The sequence below is a fragment of the Melanotaenia boesemani genome, chromosome 24 (genome assembly GCF_017639745.1).
Source record: "Melanotaenia boesemani isolate fMelBoe1 chromosome 24, fMelBoe1.pri, whole genome shotgun sequence".
NCBI lineage: Eukaryota > Metazoa > Chordata > Actinopteri > Atheriniformes > Melanotaeniidae > Melanotaenia > Melanotaenia boesemani.
The window spans coordinates 22,627,003-22,646,560 of NC_055705.1; the positions used below are offsets into that span (position 1 = coordinate 22,627,003).

At 40.4% G+C, this 19,558-nt stretch overlaps 1 protein-coding gene across 1 annotated transcript in view; it reads right to left on the reverse strand.

The window, feature by feature from the left end:
- The window catches only part of LOC121635480 (collagen alpha-1(XXVIII) chain-like), a 60,461-nt gene that overhangs the window by 37,185 nt on the left and 3,718 nt on the right, over positions 1–19,558 (reverse strand). Inside the window, exons 4-11 of the mRNA XM_041978644.1 lie at positions 15,390–15,410; positions 15,240–15,302; positions 12,878–12,931; positions 12,743–12,787; positions 12,554–12,580; positions 12,192–12,236; positions 12,061–12,105; positions 7,781–7,834 (exon numbers count right to left, since the gene is read on the reverse strand). Coding sequence (XP_041834578.1) covers positions 7,781–7,834; positions 12,061–12,105; positions 12,192–12,236; positions 12,554–12,580; positions 12,743–12,787; positions 12,878–12,931; positions 15,240–15,302; positions 15,390–15,410 — 354 coding nt within the window. The remainder of the gene's footprint in view (positions 1–7,780; positions 7,835–12,060; positions 12,106–12,191; positions 12,237–12,553; positions 12,581–12,742; positions 12,788–12,877; positions 12,932–15,239; positions 15,303–15,389; positions 15,411–19,558) is intronic.

Here is a 19,558-nt window from a genome sequence, read left to right on the forward strand (position 1 = left end):
AGAAGAAGAAGAAGAAGAAGAAGAAGAAGAAGAAGAAGAAGAAGAAGAAGAAGAAGAAGAAGAAGAAGAAGAAGAAGAAGAAGAAGAAGAAGAAGAAGAAGAAGAAGAAGGGTTTACTGAATGCATCAAAGGGAGAAAAGAAAGAGAAATGGAGAAACAGGTAGCTGGGATGAAAGAAGGCAGATATCTTGTTTTTCTTATTACATCTTCCTCACGTATGTGGTGTTGTGAGTATAGTAAGTTACATAGTTAGAAGTTATATGTTTATAGTTAGTTAGTTTAAGAACCACTGGTTTCTAACTGAAATGTTTTTTATTTGTAGTAAGGAGGAGGAGGAGGAGGAGGAGAACAAGAAGAAGGAGGAGGAGGAGGAAGAGAAGAAGAAAAAGGAGGAGGAGGAGGAGAAGAAGAAAAAGGAGGAGGAGGAGGAGAAGAACAAGAAGAAGGAGGAGAAGAACAAGAAGAAGAAGGAGGAGGAGGAGAAGAACAAGAAGAAGGAGGAGGAGGAGAAGAACAAGAAGAAGAAGGAGGAGGAGGAGAAGAACAAGAAGAAGGAAGGAGGAGGAGGAGGAGAAGAAGAAGAACAACAAGAAGAAGGAGGAGGAGGAGAAGAAGAAGAAGGAAGAAGAGGAGGAAGAGAAGAACAAGAAGAAGGAGGAGGAGGAGGAGAAGAAGAACAAGAAGAAGAAGGAGGAGGAGGAGGAGGAGGAGGAGGAGGAGAAGAAGAAGAAGAAGAAGGAGGAGAAGAACAAGAAGAAGAAGGAGGAGGAGAAGAACAAGAAGAAGAAGGAGGAGGAGGAGGAGGAGGAGGAGAAGAACAAGAAGGAGGAGGAGGAGGAGAAGGAGAAGAACAAGAAGAAGAAGGAGGAGGAGGAGAACAAGAAGAAGGAGGAGGAGGAGGAGGAGAACAAGAAGAAGGAGGAGGAGGAGGAGGAGAACAAGAAGAAGGAGGAGGAGGAGGAGGAGGAGGAGGAGAACAAGAAGAAGGAGGAGGAGGAGGAGGAGGAGAACAAGAAGAAGGAGGAGGAGGAGGAAGAGAAGAAGGAGGAGGAGGAGGAGGAGATGAACAAGAAGAAGAAGGAGGAGGAGGGGAAGAACAAGAAGAAGAAGGAGGAGGAGGAGAAGAACAAGAAGAAGGAAGGAGGAGGAGGAGGAGGAGGAGGAGGAGGAGGAGGAGGAGGAGAAGAAGAAGAAGGAGGAGGAGGAGGAGAAGAAGAACAAGAAGAAGAAGGAGGAGGAGGAGGAGGAGGAGAAGAACAAGAAGAAGAAGGAGGAGGAGGAGAACAAGAAGAAGAAGGAGGAGGAGAAGAACAAGAAGAAGAAGGAGGAGGAGGAGAACAAGAAGAAGGAGGAGGAGGAGGAGGAGGAGGAGAACAAGAAGAAGGAAGAGGAGGAGGAAGAGAAGAACAAGAAGAAGGAGGAGGAGAAGAAGAACAAGAAGAAGAAGGAGGAGGAGGAGAAGAAGAACAAGAAGAAGAAGGAGGAGGAGGAGGAGGAGGAGGAGGAGGAGAAGAACAAGAAGAAGAAGGAGGAGGAGGAGAACAAGAAGAAGAAGGAGGAGGAGAAGAACAAGAAGAAGAAGGAGGAGGAGGAGGAGAAGGAGAAGAACAAGAAGAAGAAGGAGGAGGAGGAGAACAAGAAGAAGGAGGAGGAGGAGGAGGAGAACAAGAAGAAGGAGGAGGAGGAGGAGAACAAGAAGAAGGAGGAGGAGGAGGAGAAGAACAAGAAGAAGGAGGAGGAGGAGGAGAAGAACAAGAAGAAGGAGGAGGAGGAGGAGAAGAACAAGAAGAAGAAGGAGGAGGAGGAGAAGAACAAGAAGAAGAAGGAGGAGGAGGAGAAGAACAAGAAGAAGAAGGAGGAGGAGGAGAAGAACAAGAAGAAGGAAGGAGGAGGAGGAGGAGAAGAAGAAGAACAACAAGAAGAAGGAGGAGGAGAAGAAGAACAAGAAGAAGAAGGAGGAGGAGGAGAAGAAGAAGAAGAAGAAGGAGGAGGAGGAGGAGGAGAAGAAGGAGGAGGAGGAGGAGGAGGAGGAGGAGGAGGAGGAGAACAAGAAGAAGGAAGAGGAGGAGGAAGAGAAGAACAAGAAGAAGGAGGAGAAGGAGGAGAAGAAGAACAAGAAGAAGAAGGAGGAGGAGGAGAAGAACAAGAAGAAGAAGGAGGAGGAGGAGGAGGAGAAGAAGAAGAAGGAGGAGGAGGAGGAGAAGAAGAAGGAGGAGGAGAAGAACAAGAAGAAGAAGGAGAAGGAGAAGAACAAGAAGGAGGAGGAGGAGAAGAACAAGAAGAAGGCGGAGGAGGAGGAGGAGAAGAAGAAGAAGAAGAAGAAGAAGAAGAAGAAGAAGAAGAAGAAGAAGAAGAAGAAGAAGAAGAAGAAGAAGAAGAAGAAGAAGAAGAAGAAGAAGAAGAAGAAGAAGAAGAAGAAGAAGAAGAAGAAGAAGAAGAAGAAGAAGAAGAAGAAGAAGAAGAAGAAGAAGAAGAAGAAGAAGAAGAAGAAGAAGAAGAAGAAGGGTTTACTGAATGCATCAAAGGGAGAAAAGAAAGAGAAATGGAGAAACAGGTAGCTGGGATGAAAGAAGGCAGATATCTTGTTTTTCTTATTACATCTTCCTCACGTATGTGGTGTTGTGAGTATAGTAAGTTACATAGTTAGAAGTTATATGTTTATAGTTAGTTAGTTTAAGAACCACTGGTTTCTAACTGAAATGTTTTTTATTTGTAGTGCAGACAGTTTTTTGCAGTGGGTACAATCTGATATGGATCGAGTGGAACTTGAACTTAAGTTAAACGATTTGTCTGTTAAATGAACACCAGCTACTGTGGTACATAGTTTTTTATTGCATTGCATTTGTATTTAATATTTGTATTTTATATTTTTTTAATCTGCTTTTCTTTCTCTGTTTTTCTTTAGTAACACACACATTCCTCATTATGGGATTAATAGTTTGATCTTAAATTATGCCTTGATACAAACTGAAATAGCTTCTCATCAAGTTGTTGGTAAGTCACTGGTACCTTAATTTTTTAACACAAAATATTCTAACAGTATGCAACATAAAATATGTTCATTTATAAACTGTTTCTGGGATTTTCTCTTCATGTAATTTTAGGCCGTATCTGACTGCATGTTCATGGTTTTATCTTCAGGAGGAAAACTGTCTCATGGGTTTGCATCCTGCCTGACAGACTAACCTGCCTTCACATACTTTCACATCTGCACTCCTTGCGTTGGCGCTGACATCTTGACTATTGTTTTGGAGGTTCTTCTCAACTCTGCGGATATCTCCATCACCAGCTGATCTACTCAGTAGTCAACAGCCATCTTGTGTTGTACTCTATGCATACATTTCCTGTGCTGTGTTTTCTAATGACAGTTTTTTTTTCTATTGGTGTGGATGAGCCTTTTTTCTGTCACAGTCAGTTTTTCATGCTGATGTTTCCCCTCTGGCAACATCTGTTAGGAGTCTTATTCTGCATACCTGAGCGTGGGAGCGAACAACAACACAGATAATTGGGGAAAATAGTCAAACCCTGGAACATGTTAAGAAGTGTCAGCTGATAGCCCTTTATTTCACTCTCCTCTATTTTTTAATTCAAATACAAACTTAGCAAAGTTATTGTAAAAAAAATCTATTCAAACTCTAAAGGATTTTTTTTAGGTTTGTTTCATGTGGTGGCTTCATAGGGAAGTTTCAAATAGAGATCGAGTGCAGCTAAAGTTCACATTTGTTGAACATTTGTTGTTTATTAACTACACTATAGTAGAAACGTGACAAAAGCAACACTGAAAACATGTTTGTTAAACAGTGGCTTTAAAATTTTGTAATATTTGATATTCGTGGATTTTTAAGGGGTTAAGTGAAGAGTCTACTGGCTGGAAAACGATAGAGCCTCAGACAGCTTTGTTTTTTTTTCATTATTACTTGGTCGGTGTTAACATTCATTAATGTGTCCTATAATAAGCAAACTTAGTTATTTCAGAGGTTTAAGTGATTAAACTCCTACGTTGCTGCCCTGGAAAATTCTCATTGGCTAGGAAGGCTGTGCCATTTCACCAACGGTAAGCAGACTTCGGAGCATGCAGACAGTGGAGGACACTCCATAGACTATGTAGAAAAATAATGCTCCTCTATGGCTGGAATAAAGCCAAGAAGACGTTTCTGATGCACGGTGGCGCCACAAAGCAGCTGAGCTGGAGTTGGTTTAGTGAGGATAGCAGGTAAATAGTAGCAGGAATAACTGGAAATGAGGAAAAAGTGGAAACATGGAAATACTTTCTGTTGTGTGTTTGTTTCAATAACAATATTTTTTCTCCTGAAAGCCAAGACTTGAGAGAACGATGAGATGAGAAAAGGTTTGGTCACTGTTGGTCTGTGTGTTATTTCTACAAAGTTCTGTTAGTAATAAATTCTGCTTTCTTCTTCTGGTCGACCTTTATGCTGCTACATCTATTCATACATTCATTTTACATCATTTTACCTCCCAGTCTGACAGCTGCTACACACTGGTTTATACTGGGATTAAAAGCTTCAGCTTCTACAGACTGGTTTATACTGGGATTAAAAGCTTCAGCTGTTACAGACTGGTTTATACTGGGATTAAAAGCTTCAGCTTCTACAGACTGGTTTATACTGGGATTAAAAGCTTCAGCTTCTACAGACTGGTTTATACTGTGATTAAAAGCTTCAGCTTCTACAGACTGGTTTATACTGGGATTAAAAGCTTCAGCTTCTACAGACTGGTTTATACTGGGATTAAAAGCTTCAGCTGTTACAGACTGGTTTATACTGGGATTAAAAGCTTCAGCTTCTACAGACTGGTTTATACTGGGATTAAAAGCTTCAGCTTCTACAGACTGGTTTATACTGGGATTAAAAGCTTCAGCTTCTACAGACTGGTTTATTCTGGGATTAAAAGCTTCAGCTTCTACAGACTGGTTTATACTGGGATTAAAAGCTTCAGCTTCTACAGACTGGTTTATACTGGGATTAAAAGCTTCAGCTTCTACAGACTGGTTTATACTGGGATTAAAAGCTTCAGCTTCTACAGACTGGTTTATTCTGGGATTAAAAGCTTCAGCTTCTACAGACTGGTTTATACTGGGATTAAAAGCTTCAGTTTCTACAGACTGGTTTATACTGGGATTAAAAGCTTCAGCTTCTACAGACTGGTTTATACTGGGATTAAAAGCTTCAGCTTCTACAGACTGGTTTATACTGGGATTAAAAGCTTCAGCTTCTACAGACTGGTTTATACTGTGATTAAAAGCTTCAGCTTCTACAGACTGGTTTATACTGGGATTAAAAGCTTCAGCTGTTACAGACTGGTTTATACTGGGATTAAAAGCTCCAGCTTCTACAGACTGGTTTATACTGGGATTAAAAGCTTCAGCTTCTACAGACTGGTTTATACTGGGATTAAAAGCTTCAGCTTCTACAGACTGGTTTATACTGGGATTAAAAGCTTCAGCTTCTACAGACTGGTTTATACTGGGATTAAAAGCTTCAGCTTCTACAGACTGGTTTATACTGGAATTAAAAGCTCCAGCTTCTACAGACTGGTTTATACTGGGATTAAAAGCTCCAGCTTCTACAGACTGGTTTATACTGGGATTAAAGCTCCAGCTTCTACAGACTGGTTTATACTGGGATTAAAAGCTCCAGCTTCTACAGACTGGTTTATACTGGGATTAAAGCTCCAGCTTCTACAGACTGGTTTATACTGGGATTAAAGCTCCAGCTTCTACAGACTGGTTTATACTGGGATTAAAAGCTTCAGCTTCTACAGACTGGTTTATACTGGGATTAAAAGCTTTAGTTTCTACAGACTGGTTTATACTGGGATTAAAAGCTTCAGCTTCTACAGACTGGTTTATACTGGGATTAAAAGCTTCAGCTTCTACAGATTGGTTTATACTGGGATTAAAAGCTTCAGCTGTTACAGACTGGTTTATACTGGGATTAAAAGCTTCAGCTGTTACAGACTGGTTTATACTGGGATCAAAAGCTTCAGCTTCTACAGACTGGTTTATACTGGGATCAAAAGCTTCAGCTTCTACAGACTGGTTTATACTGGGATCAAAAGCTTCAGCTTCTACAGACTGGTTTATACTGGGATTAAAAGCTTCAGCTGTTACAGACTGGTTTATACTGGGATTAAAAGCTCCAGCTTCTACAGACTGGTTTATACTGGGATTAAAAGCTTCAGCTTCTACAGACTGGTTTATACTGGGATTAAAAGCTTCAGCTTCTACAGACTGGTTTATACTGGGATTAAAAGCTTCAGCTTCTACAGACTGGTTTATACTGGGATTAAAAGCTTCAGCTTCTTTAGACTGGTTTATACTGGGATCAAAAGCTCCAGCTTCTACAGACTGGTTTATACTGGGATTAAAGCTCCAGCTGCTACAGACTGGTTTATACTGGGATTAAAGCTCCAGCTGCTACAGACTGGTTTATACTGGGATTAAAGCTCCAGCTGCTACAGACTGGTTTATACTGGGATTAAAGCTCCAGCTTCTACAGACTGGTTTATACTGGGATTAAAAGCTCCAGCTTCTACAGACTGGTTTATACTGGGATTAAAAGCTTCAGCTGCTACAGACTGGTTTATACTGGGATTAAAAGCTTCAGCTGCTACAGACTGGTTTATACTGGGATTAAAGCTCCAGCTTCTACAGACTGGTTTATACTGGGATTAAAAGCTCCAGCTTCTACAGACTGGTTTATACTGGGATTAAAAGCTCCAGATGCTAAAGACTGGTTTATACTGGGATTAAAAGCTTCAGCTGCTACAGACTGGTTTATACTGGGATTAAAAGCTCCAGCTGCTACAGACTGGTTTATACTGGGATTAAAAGCTCTAGCTTCTACAGACTGGTTTATACTGGGATTAAAAGCTCTAGCTTCTACAGACTGGTTTATACTGGGATTAAAAGCTCTAGCTGCTACAGACTGGTTTATACTGGGATTAAAAGCTCTAGCTTCTACAGACTGGTTTATACTGGGATTAAAAGCTCCAGCTTCAAAGAAAAACAGGCAAACCAAAGGTAAGCAGACACCTCTTCAGTTTTAGTTGCTACAATCTTAATAGTCTTGAGGTGCTACCGAGATATCTATATCTCTAGGATTTTTTTCCCTTAAATCAGCCATTTTGTTTCATACTACAGATTCCACATAAAAGATGGACAAAGTCCCATCACCCACTGGTTTGTACAGTTTGTTCAGCTCTTGCCATTTTGTGCTTTTTTCGTTTTCTTTTTTTTTTTTTTTTTGTATTTTATTCTTACTTGGACTAGAGGTGGGGCTCAGCAATGGAAGTCGATTAAAGCCTGAATGAGAAATGCCCATGAGGGCGGCCATGGTCAGGAGAAGATCTCCTCATACATCAAACTGTCCTTTGGCAAGTTACTCAACTTCTAAATATGCTCATCAGTTTTTTTTTTATCATAAACAGAATGAAGAAAATAAAGTGCTGCATGTACAGAGTTATATATCACTGGTCCCATAGCTTAATTCTCTAACACAGGAATGTCGAACATACGGCCCGGGGACCAAAAATCGGCCTGCCAGAGGGTCTGATCTGGTCCCCAGGATGAGACTGGTAAATATGAAAATGATATGGAAGATATTAACTCAAATTTTTTTTAATACAGTTTTAAAATTATAACTGTAATTCCTAATGTGTCCACTTAAGGTTTCATGTTTTCAGTTTAAATGTTTAAAGTTTAATTTCAGATTTTAGTTTAAATTTCAAATACTTATTTCAGGAGACACATAGGACTTACCTTTTTGCCCATCACACCTTCAGGTCCCATATCGCCAGGTGGACCAGCCAAACCCTGAAATGTGAATAAGCATGAATATTAAAGATCAGTTGTGACGGGCGGATCATCCAGTTATTGATATTTGATGCCAACCGTATCAGATTGATACCAAATCTTGCAGCATCACACACCCCTAAAGATCAGGTATTTAAGGCAGTAGTTGTTTGTGTTCCTCTGTCTAATACTGCTGAGATAACTTTGGTCACAATAGAGATGCGTGAAATAAAACATCTTTACATTAATAATCTGGATTAACAACAAGTTGGAAAAGGTCCATAGAAGGTTAGCTGGTTGTTTTGGGTGCAGTATGTGGATCTTGATGTGGTAGGGGGATCAGTTCTAGTCTATGGTCCAGTGGTGGAAGGCTGGATCCTTGTATCCAATACTGGGCCTTCGGTCTGTCTCAGCCTGGTCTGTGTCTTTCCTCTTTACTAAAAAAACAAAACAAAAAAACCAAACTTAAATGTCTCCCTTTCTCTTCATTCTTATATCTTCCTCTACAAAATCAGACTGGTTCCAGGATCGATTTTCAGGCTATGTAGCGTCAGGCTAACATGGTGTTAATAGTTGTCATACTTGTACAGGGAGTTTCCACATATAAAAGGGATGATTAATTAGGAAACTACTTTAAATTTTACTTAGAGATTCTGGTGATCCATGCAAGTCTGAAAAGATGTTTGTGTCAGTCACCTGAGGTGGGGTGTCCATTCAGGCAAACAAACAGTTCTTATATTTTTCTATTTAAGAAATTTATGAGCAAAGGCTCCTGGATACTCATTAATCACTGGGACTGTATTTTGTGGTAGATTTGGTTGGATACTACTATTTTTTTAAGACTCTTACAATCTTGTCAGTGTAACAGCGTGGCCTACAAACAGCAGAAGTCTTATCTACAGTTACTCAGGAGCTAAAGCTAACTAGCTGCAAGATGCCTCCTTTCTTTACAGATGACTATTACAAACTTCTACAGAAGATCAACATGCTGGAAACAAAGATTCAACAGCTCGAGGTGAATGTGGAAGTAAATGGATTGTGTGGAAACGATACAACTTTGCCTTTAATAAAAAACAGCGGACAAGATTGTGCTAACACACATCTAATTAGCACAAACTTAGCTGGAAAGGAAAAGGAGAACAGTGTACAAGCTAATAACTGTTTCACTGATAATCCTCCCTGGAATGCTCTTGGTACAAAACCAAAGAGTAAATCATCTTACAGGGAAATGGGAGGACAAGTAACAGGCAGAGCCCAGTTTGCTAAGATTAGCAACGTGACCGGCCGGCCTGCTCTGCAATCCAGACCTGGTACCTCCTCAACCCCAACCCCTCTCCTTAGCAAGACACAGTCATGGCCAGTTGCCAAAAGGAAAACTAACAAATCCTCTCCTCTTACTAGATTTATAAAAGGCTTTTAATATGGTGAATCATGACATTTTGTTATCAAAAATGTTTTGTTATGGTTTAAAAAAAAACAGGTTTTACAATGAGTTGCTAATTACTTAAACAGAAGAGAGCAATTTGTTCTTCCATCACAGCTGTACTAAAAAGTGGTCTTCCACAAGGGTCCATTTTAGGACCCTTGTTGTTTTTAATATACGTTAATGATCTTGCTAATGCTTCAAGTATATTTTCAACTATTTTATTTGCTGATGATACTAACTTCTTTGTCTCTGACAAAAATTTTGATTCCCTTGTTGCCAAGGAAAATGCTGGGCTCATTCATTTTCCCCACTGGTTTAAGTTAAACAGGTTATCACTCAATGCCAAGAAATCTAATTTCATTATTTTTAGAAATAAGAACAAGAATTACAATGCAGAAAAAGCCTAAATCTATATCAATGATAATTCACTTTTACAAGTTTCATCAGCAAATGTTTTAGGTGTCTGTATTGATGAAAAGCTGTGCTTTAAGAATCATTGTGAACTTGTTTGTAAGAAGGTTTATAAATCATTGGGCATTATAAAAAGGGTTAAACAGTATTTAAAAAACAGCACACTCTTAACCATATATTAGTTTAATTTACCCTTGCTCTTCTTACTATAATATAATTTTGGCCAGCACTTACCCTTATTACTTACAAGCGTTCAGAAATCCTTTGTAAGAATTGCCACCAGTTCTTCTAATTTAGCCTCAACTAAACTATTATTTAAACAACTGCAACTTCTCCCAATTTCTGAGATCAACAAGTACCAAACAGGGGTTCTTATGTATAAAGTTGTTTGCCTTCCAACATCTCTTCCTCTTTCTTTTCAAAGTTACTTTCAGTCTAATTGTTGCTATCATGCACATTTTACAAGTAAGAATGACTTGCACATTCCTTCCTGTAGGACCACTGTTGCTAAATTCTCTGTGGAATGATATAAAGAATCTAACAGAATCATGTTCCTCTTTAAATATGTTTAGGACCAAGCTTAAAACATCTCCACAGATGTTCTAGTCACTTTTATATTATATGACTTGTAAGTATTTTTAATGCGGTTTACTGTAGTATTGGGGCGGCTGTAGCTCAGGAGGAAGAGCAGTCGTCTTTCAACCGGAAGGTAGGGGGATCGATTCCAGGCTTCCACTGACTACATGCCGAAGTGTCCTTGGGCAAGACACTTAACCCCAAGTTGCCTCCCGATGTGCCTATCGGGGTGTGAATGTGTGTGTGAATGGGTGAATGTGATAAGTAGTGTAAAGCGCTTTGAGTGGTCAAACTGACTGGAAAAGCGCTATATAAGTACAAGTCCATTTACCATTTATTGTGCGTACCTGTGTGTATGAGAAGAATATATACTCATGTGTCTGTATTATGTCTGTGTTAGAGTGGATGGGCTAGGGGTGGGGTGGGCAGGATTGTCAAATTTAGCGAAATTTGAGTAGGATGGATGGATAGATCTCACACAGTTTGAGATAAGGCGCTGGATGCTAATAAGTCGATGCTATAAATATGTGTTTAAATTACATTACGACCTCGCAAAAAGATTCTAAAAAACCTGTATTATAAGTACAGTTTCATACACTTCATCTGAGCTGAAAGTGCATTTACCCTCAAGTTTAGTCATACAAAAGATGCACTTGAGCAATGTGCAGTTAATATGCAATAAAACTGGATCTACTAACTTGTGGCATCACAATTGACTGTATGCTGACACAATTTCTGAGCAGTCAGTGGTGCCAAATTGATGGGTCATTTGCAGATTTCTGTGCTACGCATGCGCATTAACCAAGGGTAGATATTCTGACAAGGTATGCCAAACCGACAGAACACCTGTTGTTGCTCCTAATTATTGTTCACAGATTGTTCCTTTAGATTTCATAGAAAAACATGAACATGATATGAAAAATATGTTGAATATGTGTTGGATTTATTTCTGGTCTGACACAAATAAAAAGGGAGGTGAGACAATTTTGTTTGGTTACCTGAAGTAATGGATACAGAGTGGAGTAAAAGGTATGAGGTAGCAATGGAGTGAGTAAAAAACAAAAAACCAAAACCTGAATGGGGAAAAAAGATGCATTGTGGGCTCATTGCCTGTGGGACGGGCTGTAGGGGTCAGGTGCAGTGTGAGCTGGGCGGCAGCCGAGGGTGGAGGCCCTGGTGGTTTGATCCTCAGCTGCTCTGGTTTAGGTCTCAGGATTGGGTCCATGCTCTTAACGGATGATGTGGTTCTGTTTCGAAAGGATGGAGCGGGAGATCAACAGGCGGATCGGTGCGCCGTCTGCAGTGATGCGGACTCTGCATCGGTCTGTCGTGGTGAAGAAGGAGCTGAGCCAAAAGGCAAAGCTCTCGATTTACCAGTCGATCTACGTTCCTACCCTCACCTTTGGTCACGAGCTGTGGGTAGTGACCGAAAGAACAAGATCGCAAGTACAAGCGGCCGAAATGAGTTTTCTCCGCAGGGTGGCCGGGCTCTCCCTTAGAGATAGGGTGAGAAGCTCGGTGATCCGGGAGGGGCTCAGAGTAGAGCCGCTGCTCCTCCACATCGAGAGGAGCCAGATGAGGTGGCTCGGGCATCTGGTTAGGATGCCTTCTGGACGTCTTCCTGGTGAGGTGTTCCAGGCACGTCCCACCAGGACCAGGCCCCGGGGAGGACCCAGGACACACATAACCTAACCTTAACTATCAGTCTTGCTAAAAAAGCTGTTAACTCTTAGCTTAAATCATGTTTGTGTTTTATTGTGGACAACCTTTTCTTTATATATGATTTTATTGGAAAGGGAGGCAAAAAACCCAAAACTAAAAAGTTAAATCAGACCTGAAGTCCACGATTTCCTCTTGGACCAATGACACCTTCAGGACCCTGAAAAAACAAAAGATCCATGGTGATCATAAACTATATTTAGGTACTTAGTTTAGGGGTATTATAACATTTAGATCCAAACTTACCCTGTCTCCTTTAATTCCAGGTGTGCCACACTCTCCTGTCTCGCCCTGCAGGAGAATAATACACAGTTTAATAAAGTCTGAAGCAGAAGGTCATTTTGCCATTAATTTCATGGTATTTTACATAATTATAAAAGTTTGGGTTGAGTTCCTTCAGAGGAGAAGTAAGTGGAGATACCTGCAAAGAAGTGTGACATTAAACATGGCTAAACAAATAACAAAATGCCGTGATATTTCCAAAATCGCAAGCTCTTTATTGCATCTGAAGAACATAATTCTTTCGCTTCTCTCACTGATCATTTTCAGCAAATGTGGGAACCCCACACTGACACTACAGAGAGACTAGAGCAAAACCCATACTATACCTTTTCTCCTTTGTATCCTGGTTTTCCCTGTGTGTACAAAACAGTTTTGTTAAGTCAAGGAGGATAGAAGCTAAGAGCAAAAATGCTGCCACACAGATCACACAACAGAAAAGAATCTTCTTCATAAACAGCAATTAATGTTAAAAAAAAACAAAAACTTGACTTTTTCAGCCTAATTTGAGAGCTTACCTCTGCTCCTTCCCGACCTGGAAGGCCACTGAGCCCACTCTCACCCTGAAGATAGTTAGATTTAACCAATGAAAGCAGCACATCATGATTGCAAATGTACAAACAGATAATAGTTGGTTAATGAGTCGGCTCCACCTTCTGTCCTTTTGGGCCCGGACTTCCATCCTCTCCAGGACGACCTTTCTTCCCCTGCAAAAGACGGCCATAAAAAAAAAAGGCAATCACTCAGGACTAGGGCTGCACAATATACAGAAAAATTCACCTTTATCACAATATTAGCCTGCGTAGTACAACGATTGCCTAAACTTCGACAAAAATTAGTCGCTGTTTGCATATTTTAAGAAAGTGATGCACACAATGCATTCATGCTCTGTGTGTGAACTGTTAATCAAATGAACTCTTCTTGGATGCTCCATGTAGATGCTAACATCTGCAGCAATAGCACACAAGGACTGAACTGTTTGGTGGTGGAAGGTAACAATAGGAGCGACGAACTCATGGCTAAAGAGAACAGCACGTCGGTTATTTGGAACTATTTTGGTTACAAGAGAGATGACGCACAGCCAACACAGGAACTCTTCAAGACATGTGGAATACTTGTGCCAAACACCAGGGAAACATGTTTAGGTTTATTTCATTAAAGGACGAATTCATTAAACATATGAGGTACATGAGGTAAAAGTTCCAGAATGAGCCATCAGGCTATTTTTAACCTGTAGTCCGCCAGGCCTAGATCTTATTATCCAGAACAACACTGCTAATGTGGGTGCATTCACACCAGGATAGTCCGCTAGACTTGGTATGACTGGGAACTCAGTATCAAACGAATCAGACCTTTAAAATAACATCTTCCACTCTCCACCAGAGGCTGCGCTGCAACAAGAATTACTGAAGGAGGAGACGAGACAACCAACAAAGAAGAAAACTCGTTCATCTGATAGTTAATGTAGAACAACTTCGGTTTCTACCACATAACAGCAAAACATGGACCTGCATCAGATCCTAGTGGTCCTGGGTTGATCCGATTTCTGTCAGAACTTTTACAGAATTCTTCTACATCCGACCACGAGACATTTCTCCAAACAGAGCTGCCTGTGCTTACATTTCCTAAAGTGGGCCGAGACCTGTGTTTGGAACCGAGTCCACTTTGATTCAAATTAGAATTTGTTTGCGCATTCACGGTAATTAAACACGACTCAGTTTCTTCTTCTTTGTTCCTTTCTATGGCTGCGTGTAAGCTATACTGCACAACACTGCCCCCATGGGTTCTGATGGTACTGCTCACTAGTACAGATGGGGGGATACAGAAGACAGACAAAAGGCTTCATCCATGTGCACATATAATGTAGAGCTCAAATCTAGATGGAAAACAGCTTCCATTTTACATCCTGTGCATCAAGTCATTTTCAAAAACTTTGAATTAAAAGTTGTTTTTGTGTCAATTTATCTGAATGTAAATCAAAACAAGCAATGTTTTATTTTATTTTATTTATTTTTTTGTTTTTTAATCCTTCAGGCATTTCCTCTAGGTTGTCCTTTATTAGTCGCTTGAAGCTCTGCATTACCCAGTATAAGAGCTCCTCTGTTCAAGGGAAACATGGTTCAAAGCTGTTGAGTCTGAGGGAAGATGAGTCAGACATGCTGCATGTTGTCTGACTGCATGTGTTGCAGCTAACCCAGACAACAGTCTGGCTCTTCTTCCAGTTTATGAGCATCTGTGACGTGAACTGGGAATTTTCTCATGTTTTAAGCACCGCTTCCTTTGCGTGTCCTAATGACAAACAGCTTTTGTTCATTGCATTGACAGGGTGCAATTATTCTGTTTTCATCATGAGAAAATATATCATTGTCCAAGTCATTTTGCCTAATTGTGACGGAAGTTTCTGGTGTATGAAGGCATTCCTCTATCACAAAAATCATGAATTTTACATGGGTAGCACATGTCCTCGAACTGGATTCTTTTAACAGACGTGACTCGGCTGTTTTCCCTACTATTATATATATGTATATATATATATATATATATATATATATATATATATATATATATATATATATATATATATATATGTGTGTGTGTGTGTGTGTGTGTGTGTGTGTGTGTGTGTGTTTAGACCTGTTCTCAATAAACTGTATAAGGAATGTGAGGCATTCACTTTACTCTCACTGCTGCAGGGTAACAGGGGTTCTCAAAACCACACAAATTACTAAACTTCCCAGAGCCCTACAATTATGCAACCTGTTATCGTTAAAGGCTCCTTTGTCGGCATGTTTACAACAGAAAGTAAGCCAATGTGGAACCCTGAAGCATTCAAGAGAAAATTATAATGGGTTCATAGTCACATTCATTAATTGTTCTTTTAAAAAGATGCAGAGAAAAAGTGCAGCTGAAATTAACAGGAGCATAAAAAGAAGCTAATAGACCCTAGATTAAAATAATAAGCACAATAAAGACTTTCTATTAATAGCGGACTTGCTGGCTGGATATAATACTTACAGCAGGACCGCTGGGGCCTCGCTCACCCTTCTCACATGCGCACTTGCTCAAAGATAGAGGACACTTTAAAGACAAGAAAAGAAGAGTGAGACAAACTGGACAGAGACTCCAAGCCAAAAACAAATGGAAAAACCAGCCGTCTAAACTTACCCCTTCATCTGCCAGCAGAGTCTGTAGGACAAGAAACAACAACGTCAAGATGGTATCAGATACACGTCATGCAGCATTTTGCAGATGAAAACTAGATCAGAGGTACCTAGTTAAAAGGATATTCTAATTCTTTGTAGTGTGTTTTTGTGAAGTAGCAGCAACTTGCAGTAATTGTTGTAAAATATAGATGCTATATTCAACCGTCCCAGTCAGTACTTCGCAGAGCCATACTCTGAGGGAATGTCTCTATGAGCTTGACATGTCTAGACGATGGGATTTTTGCCCATTCTTTAAAGAAAATGCTTCCATGTGGTGGTTGATTAGGTCATTGTAAAATGTTTTAACATTTTAAGCCACTAGAATGTTTAGTTAGCAGGATGCTGAGGGTCATTACACCACGGGAAGGTGAACCTCCCCGTTAGGGATGGACGTATCAATACTCTGGTGCCAATACTGTGATGTCAACTCCAGAATTGATACATGCCTGTACAGGTCTTTGGGGGAAAATATTTCAAAGCAATAGCTTTTTTTCCTGGTCAGCTATATGGAGGGTATAGTTTATAGTGGTCCTAAGAACAGATATAGTCTCCACTGTGGAGCTTTCAGCTCCTTCAAGGTTTCCTTTTGTCCCCTTTGTTTCTTCTCTGATTAATGTCTTTTTTTAACCACATCCTTTATTTTTGTGGATGTTCCTGTCTGGGCAGGTTTGTTGTGGTGCCATTTTCTTTCCATGTTGCAACGTTGAATCTGACTGCTCCATGCGATTTTTCTAGTTAAAAAAATATCCTAATCACCAAACCCTGGCTTGTTCTTCTCTACAGCTTCCTCCCTGACCTGTTTGGAAAGCTCCTGGGGGGGAAGAATATTTTTAAAAGTTACTATATAAGCAGTTATTACACATCCAATCACACCTGGACTATTAACATGGGTCATGAAAAAGTTTATAATGTTCACATGCATCATGTTTAAATGGAATAAATAATTTTGAAATGCACAGAATTGTTCTGGAAACAGCAACAGAAGAAACAGTGATTTCAAAAACATTGGGTGTCCATATTTATTTTCAAATTACCGATTTCAAGTTTGTCCCACCTTCATTTTAAATTTTTTTTTAAATATCTTACACTAAATGTAATACTTTCTTTCCTCTTTTTTTCTGTTTTAAATAAACTGAGTAAAACAAATAGTGCAACATAAGCTGAGGTTCGCTATCACCACTAATTTCTTGAATTGATTCGATTAAATCTGATTCAATAGATTAATTTACATATATTTATGTAAAGTAAAATTTTCTTGAATATTAGGACTTTCTCAGATACCTATTTTTATAAAACACTGAGTCCATTTACATGACCGTCAAAATCAGATATCAGTGAGTAATTAGATTACTGTAAGTGTAAGATTACTAAGATTACTGATATAATGCATCTACATGCACTTGTGAAATATGATATTTTACAAATCACTGTCCACATTTCCCAGTTCATACACGTATGGTGACGTCACTTCTTCAAACATCTGAACATGGCGGAGCCTGAGGTCTTAGCATTAGCTGCTAATGTGAGAGCCTGCAGTCTTAAGTCAGATTTATACTCGCGCTGTGTCTGCGTGCGGACGGTTACGGCATAGCTGATGCTGGTGAGTTTGCTCTGTTTTAAAACAACAACAATGGCATCCAGCATGGTTCAGTGTATTTATTAGCTTGTGGAAGAAAATGAAGAAATAATTTGATCAGCCTCTCATCTCAATTAATCTGCTGGTTATTGTTTTAAAAATGGTGGTTAACCACACAAATTCAGCTAGAAGATCCGGATATCCAGCAACACATGACCCCAAACTGATCAGTCACAAGAGAGAACCTCCGCGTAACCGTCTGCGTAGCAGGGGTGCGCGTCAGGTCTGGATGAGGTGTGTGTCAAGCCTCTGCGGAGCAACGCTGAGCATACAGCAGTTACGCAGACACCGCGCGAGCATAAATTTTGCCTTTAGTGTAAGCTACTAATGTGAAAGCCTGTGGTCTTATGGTTCGCTGCTAATGTGGGAGCCTGCGTTCTTAGTGTTAGCTGCTAATGTGGGAGCGTGCAGTCTTAGTGTTAGCTGCTAATGTGGGAGCGTGCAGTCTTAGTGTTAGCTGCTAATGTGGGAGCGTGCAGTCTTAGTGTTAGCTGCTAATGTGGGAGCGTGCAGTCTTAGTGCTACCTGCTAATGTAAGAGCCTGCGGTCTTAGTGTTAGCTGCTAATGTGGGAGCGTGCAGTCTTAGTGCTACCTGCTAATGTAAGAGCCTGCGGTCTTAGTGTTAGCTGCTAATGTGGGAGCGTGCAGTCTTAGTGCTAGCTTCTAATGTGGGAGCGTGCAGTTTTAGTGTTATATGCTAATGTGGGAGCGTGCGGTCTTAGTGTTAGCTGCTAATGTGGGAGCGTGCAGTCTTAGTGCTACCTGCTAATGTAAGAGCCTGCGGTCTTAGTGTTAGCTGCTAATGTGGGAGCGTGCAGTCTTAGTGCTACCTGCTAATGTAAGAGCCTGCGGTCTTAGTGTTAGCTGCTAATGTGGGAGCGTGCAGTCTTAGTGTTAGCTGCTAATGTGGGAGCCTGCAGTCTTGGCGATAACAGCTAATGTGAGAGTCTGTAATCTTGACATTAGCTGCTAATGTGAGAGCGATAGACTGTATATATTAGATGGATGGAGCCTGCGTGATGTCACCCGTAGGTTTCTGAAGAGCTGAATTGAAGCTCATTGGGTGGTTCCCACCGTCGCCATCTTGGCAGCGTCACGCGTGTCGTCATTCCTGGAAAATCCAAATATGGGTAAAGAGGCTGAGCTGAGAGGGGGACTGTGAAGGTGTGGGTGGATGATTGACACCCATCAAATTCCAAGCTGGCTGTAGCTAAAAGCTAACCATGCTAACGGTAGCTAAACAACTAACGGAGGTAGGCGAGCTAAAGCAGGTTTTTAGCCGGCTAAAAACTGCGGTTGTGCTGCACTCTCCTTTCTGAACTGCAATTTTTTGCACTTTCGCATAGGCTTTACATTTTACCGCCTGATGCTGCTGCTTGGTGAAAGCCCACGATCTTAGCGTTAGCTGCTAATGTGAGAGGTAAAAAGCTGCTAAATAGTTTACAGGTGACTGTAATCCAATGGTGAATTAGAACATCTGAATGTGACAGTCTGGGAGAAAGAAGTTGATTCTGTGCATACAGGTGCCGTGTCACAGCTATGAATATAATCTACCAAAAGCTATTTATCCGCCTCTTATGTTTCTGACAGTTTTCCAGCCTTACATTTAGAATTTTTATCATCTGGTGTCCAGAAAAAGTTATTACAATGCTATTTTAAAAATCTGAATGTGGCATCATCTCACCTTGCACTTGAGTGTCACCAGCAGCAGCTACGCCAGTACGACCATACGCAGACGCAGTGCCAGTATAAATCCAGGTTTGCATTACGTTGACATAATCCCACACTGACATAACATATGTTTTGGTTTAAGGATGATTTTTACCCAAATATTCAGTTTGAGAACAGCCATTTCTTTGGCTCCCCAGTCTGAATTCCTCCTTGATTTTCTAAACTGAGACCACTCTGCTGCAAGCTGAAGTTCAGAAACTAAAAGCATGCCTTCAGTGAAGGAAAATAAAGTAATGGTTTATTCCTTTAAGGCTAGGGAAATATCATGGTTAGGCATTAAAATATAACAAACATTTTTATCGCTCCAAACATGGTAGTGTATCATGTTAACGGCTTGTTAGCCTTTATTTTATCTCTACATATATTAAAAACTGTCATACAGACCTCTGGAACAAGCTTTAAATAAAAACTATATATTTTTTAACTTTTATCTTGGACTAACTCTGATTTTTACTCCACTTCTCTTCAAAGCTCACTACATTTTCTGCATGGAGGTTCTACAGTTTGCAAATGCTAGAAGACTCAACGCAAACCACCTGAACTCATTAGTAAAATAATCCCACCGCACAACAAGGGTCTGCTTCTGTAGCTCAGAGGGGTGTAAAGACATTGCACATGGTCTGACTGGCCTTAAAGAAGAGCACGACGCTGCTGAATGCCGAGATGAAAGATAAAAGAAAACCTCTCAGCTGAGACAGAGACACATGCTTATGACATACAGATGCTGCCTATACAAGGAAATGAGATGAAAGTCTGACTTTAG